Raw genomic sequence first — 3,278 nt, 5'->3', positions numbered from 1 at the left:
AGCTGGCAGCGCCCAGAGCTACTCCCCAAACCCCCATGGTTGCACCCTGCCTTTGATGCACCGCAGCTACGATCAGGTCACTCTCTCCTGCCCCAGATTATATCCCAGTGGGCACAGAGACATGCCCCATGGCAGAATCACCTCTCCCCCAGCACATCTCCTCAAGACTCTGGGCTAATCAACCAAACCTGCACTTTCTGGGCACACCCGAGTCAGCAGACACCCTGCTGGGTTTTGTGTGCCGCCTCCTGGATGGTCTATCCAAGAGGACCCGAGAGCGTGCGTCCACGCATCCGTCCTGATGTCCCAGCTGGAGGTACCCGCGAGCGGGTGAGCCTCCCCATCTCTTACCAGTGGGTGTTGCGGGGGCGGCGCCGCCTTCAGAGCGCAGAGATCGTAGACCAGGGTCTCCCGGCAGACAGGGCACTGCACACCGACCTCCTGCGGGAAGGCAAGAGGTGATACCAAATCCCAGCTTGGAAGTGGAACGGAGCCTTCGCTCTTCTCCCAGGGCAGGGAACCCCGCGGCGTTCCAGTGGCATGAAAGCAGCCTGGTTTCTCAACAACTGCTGCGGAAAACGTCTCCGCCATGAGGCAAAAACCACCTCTGCCAGCACATACGGCTTCAGTCCCTAGACCAGGATCTATTTTTCTCCACTCCAAGAGCAGACTGTGTCACCTAGGCAGCACCTCTCTGAAAGGGTTTTGCCGGAAGGAGCCTTTGACTTGTTTCACGCTCAGCTGCGCTGCCCACTCAGCGGCTGACAACTGTTCCGCCGCCTGCTCGGGCAGGTTTTATCGCCGCAGAAGGCAGGCGATGGTGTTTATGCCGCTCCAAACCCCTGCAATTCAAGCACTAGGGCAGGAGCTCTCTAACTCCTGTGGTTCCGCAAGTCCAAAAAGGCAACTCCCCTGCTCCCTCACATGCCAGGCGCTGACCCAGAGATCCAATATCCAACTGCTAAAGTACTGAAAACTCCCGGGGTAGTTTGGTTGGGAAGGGCCCTTGGCGATTGCGTGGTCTAACCCCGTCTCTGATTCTAAGTGTGGGTGTGACACTGTGCTGCGGGTCAGGCTATCCCTCGCTCCATGTCCCGAAGGGGGTGACAGAGGTGTCATGGGGGCCATGCAGGGGGCCAGGGGAGGGACCCCAGGACCCAGTACCTGTTTGGGGGATGGCGCCAGGTGCTGCTTTCTCTCCTCCTGCTGCATGAGGATCTCCTCCTCCATGTGCTGGGCGTAGCGGGCCAGGCAGTGGGAGTGGAAGTAGTGGTAGCACTGGGTCTTTGTGAAGGCTTCTCTCTCCTGTAGAGGAGAAAAGGCAGCTTTAAAGGCTTTTCTGAGCACAGGGTTGTGTAGCCCCCTCAGCTGAGGTGGGTTTTCACACCCTTGTCAGTGCTGGCAGTGGGGAACGAGCACTACTGCTGGCAGAGCCACATCACATCTTCCACTAGGCTTCATCCCTACTTTCTCAGCTCTTACTGCGACAATGCTCCCTGTTCTGAGTGCAAGAAACACTTCTAATGTCAAGATGCAAAGTTTTCGTGATTGATTTCTCTGCACGTGTTCTGTGTAAGCAGCACTCTTCCCCGCTGACGTGTCCTTCTTAGGCAGGCACTGCCTCTCCTTGCACCCCAGACAAGGCAAGCTCCCCTGTCCCCGCAGACCTCACTGCCTGCACGGACGTGTTCCAGCCCCTCTGACCACCTGTAGGCTGAACTCCAGGTGAGGTTTCAACACCACAGGGAAGCCGAGATGCACCAGCAACTATCCCCAGACCCGACCCACCCCTCTGGAGATTCTCCAGCATCACACGCTGCTGCTATGCCGTTTCTGTAGATGGTTATCTTCAGGCTGATAGCAAGAGGAGCACAAATCACCTTAGCAAGATTCATGCTCAGTAGGGTCGCCTACAGACCATGGGGACAGGGGGCTGCTGAGGCACACCCTGGTCCCAGGCCAATATCCCAAGCTTTGAGCGAGCCTCAGGCTCCCTGTTCTCTTGCCTCACTTCCCAGCCAGCTCGCAGGGCCAGGGGACACATGCCTACCTGGAATCCGTAGAGGCAGATCACGCACTGGCCGTGGGGAATGTTGTTGTCAGTGAGAATCTCTTTCCCCTTCTGCAGAAGCATTAAATCAAACATTTTACTCACTGTCCTGCCCATGGGCTCAGGGCTGTCACACCCCTGGGGCAGTCGGACCAGTGTCTGTGCCTGGTGACCCCCAACTCTCACCTCAATCAGTTCATACAGCACTTCTGTCCCCAGCCTGGCTTCAGCAACATTTCTGAGGGTCTGAGAAATCCTACAGCAAAGCAGCAGAAGCACTTAACACAGATTTAGGCACACCTTTTCACTGTCCCACATACCTGTTACCTCACCACAACGACAGAAGGAAGAAACAGAGCACTGGCCTGCAGGCTTTGCCTGGAGCATGGGATGGGCATAGGTATTCACTCTCCTGGCTCCCCGCAAGCTGGTGGCACAGGAAGCCTTTATCCTCAGAGGACTTGTGAGAGCAGGTTTGCCAACTGCCTTGGCTCAAGCTCACCCAGCACCCCTCGGTCTTGGTGAATCTCAGGCTTTGTCTCTCTGAGGGCAGCCCCTGAGCAGGTCTGGCAGGAGCCACGTTACTCCTGGGCTGCTCCTGTACCTGTGGCAGGTACCAGGGTCTCTCTGCACCAAGGACAGGAGACAAAGGCAACAACGGGCTGCCCAAGGACTCGGTTCAGCCCCACCTCTGCCAAAGCAGGACCAACAGCTTCAAAGGCCCAGGGGATTTAGATTACAGTCCAGGCGGGGGGCACAGGAGAAAAACCATAGGGTGGACCCCTCAGTGTCAAACTCAGCACCAGCAGCTCCTGTGAGATTTCAGACAAGGTGATTTAGAGACCTGTATCAATCTGTTAATCAGACACAGGGAGACACGTGAATTTGGGAGAAGGCTTTTCCACCAGTTCTGCCTCCTGGCTCCAGAGGAAAGCACCACCCTCTCCCCTCTTCCCAGCACTCACTTTTGAATTTGCTCATCTGACAGCCCCCGCGGGTTCTTGATCGAGATTTCTGGAGCTTTGTTGGGATACTAGGGAAAAAAAGAGGAACACCCAGAGCACAACAGGGAAGGTGGAAAGGCCCGGAGTGGGGAAGAAGGAGGGTGCCGGGGGCCGGCAGCCTACCTGGGGGGGCACAGCGAGCACCAGGGTGAAGCGGACATACTGGGAGTCCTGGTCCTGGGCTGTGGCGGGGTGCAGGGTGATGCTGATCTCCCAGGGCTCCC

At 57.1% G+C, this 3,278-nt stretch overlaps 1 protein-coding gene across 1 annotated transcript in view; it reads right to left on the bottom strand.

The window, feature by feature from the left end:
* RNF25 (ring finger protein 25) overlaps nt 1–3,270 on the bottom strand; it is a gene marked incomplete at its 5' end in the record, with an annotated part of 4,360 nt that extends 1,090 nt beyond the window's left edge. Inside the window, 6 exon segments of the mRNA XM_010154099.1 lie at nt 352–441; nt 1,165–1,305; nt 2,051–2,122; nt 2,237–2,306; nt 3,016–3,083; nt 3,178–3,270. Coding sequence (XP_010152401.1) covers nt 352–441; nt 1,165–1,305; nt 2,051–2,122; nt 2,237–2,306; nt 3,016–3,083; nt 3,178–3,270 — 534 coding nt within the window.
* Between the last annotated feature and the right edge of the window lie 8 nt (nt 3,271–3,278).

Source organism: Eurypyga helias, unplaced genomic scaffold, assembly GCF_000690775.1.
Source record: "Eurypyga helias isolate BGI_N326 unplaced genomic scaffold, ASM69077v1 scaffold27576, whole genome shotgun sequence".
Taxonomy (NCBI): domain Eukaryota; kingdom Metazoa; phylum Chordata; class Aves; order Eurypygiformes; family Eurypygidae; genus Eurypyga; species Eurypyga helias.
The sequence above is the reverse complement of the archived record's forward strand: the minus strand, read 5'-3'. Positions and strand labels throughout refer to the sequence as shown.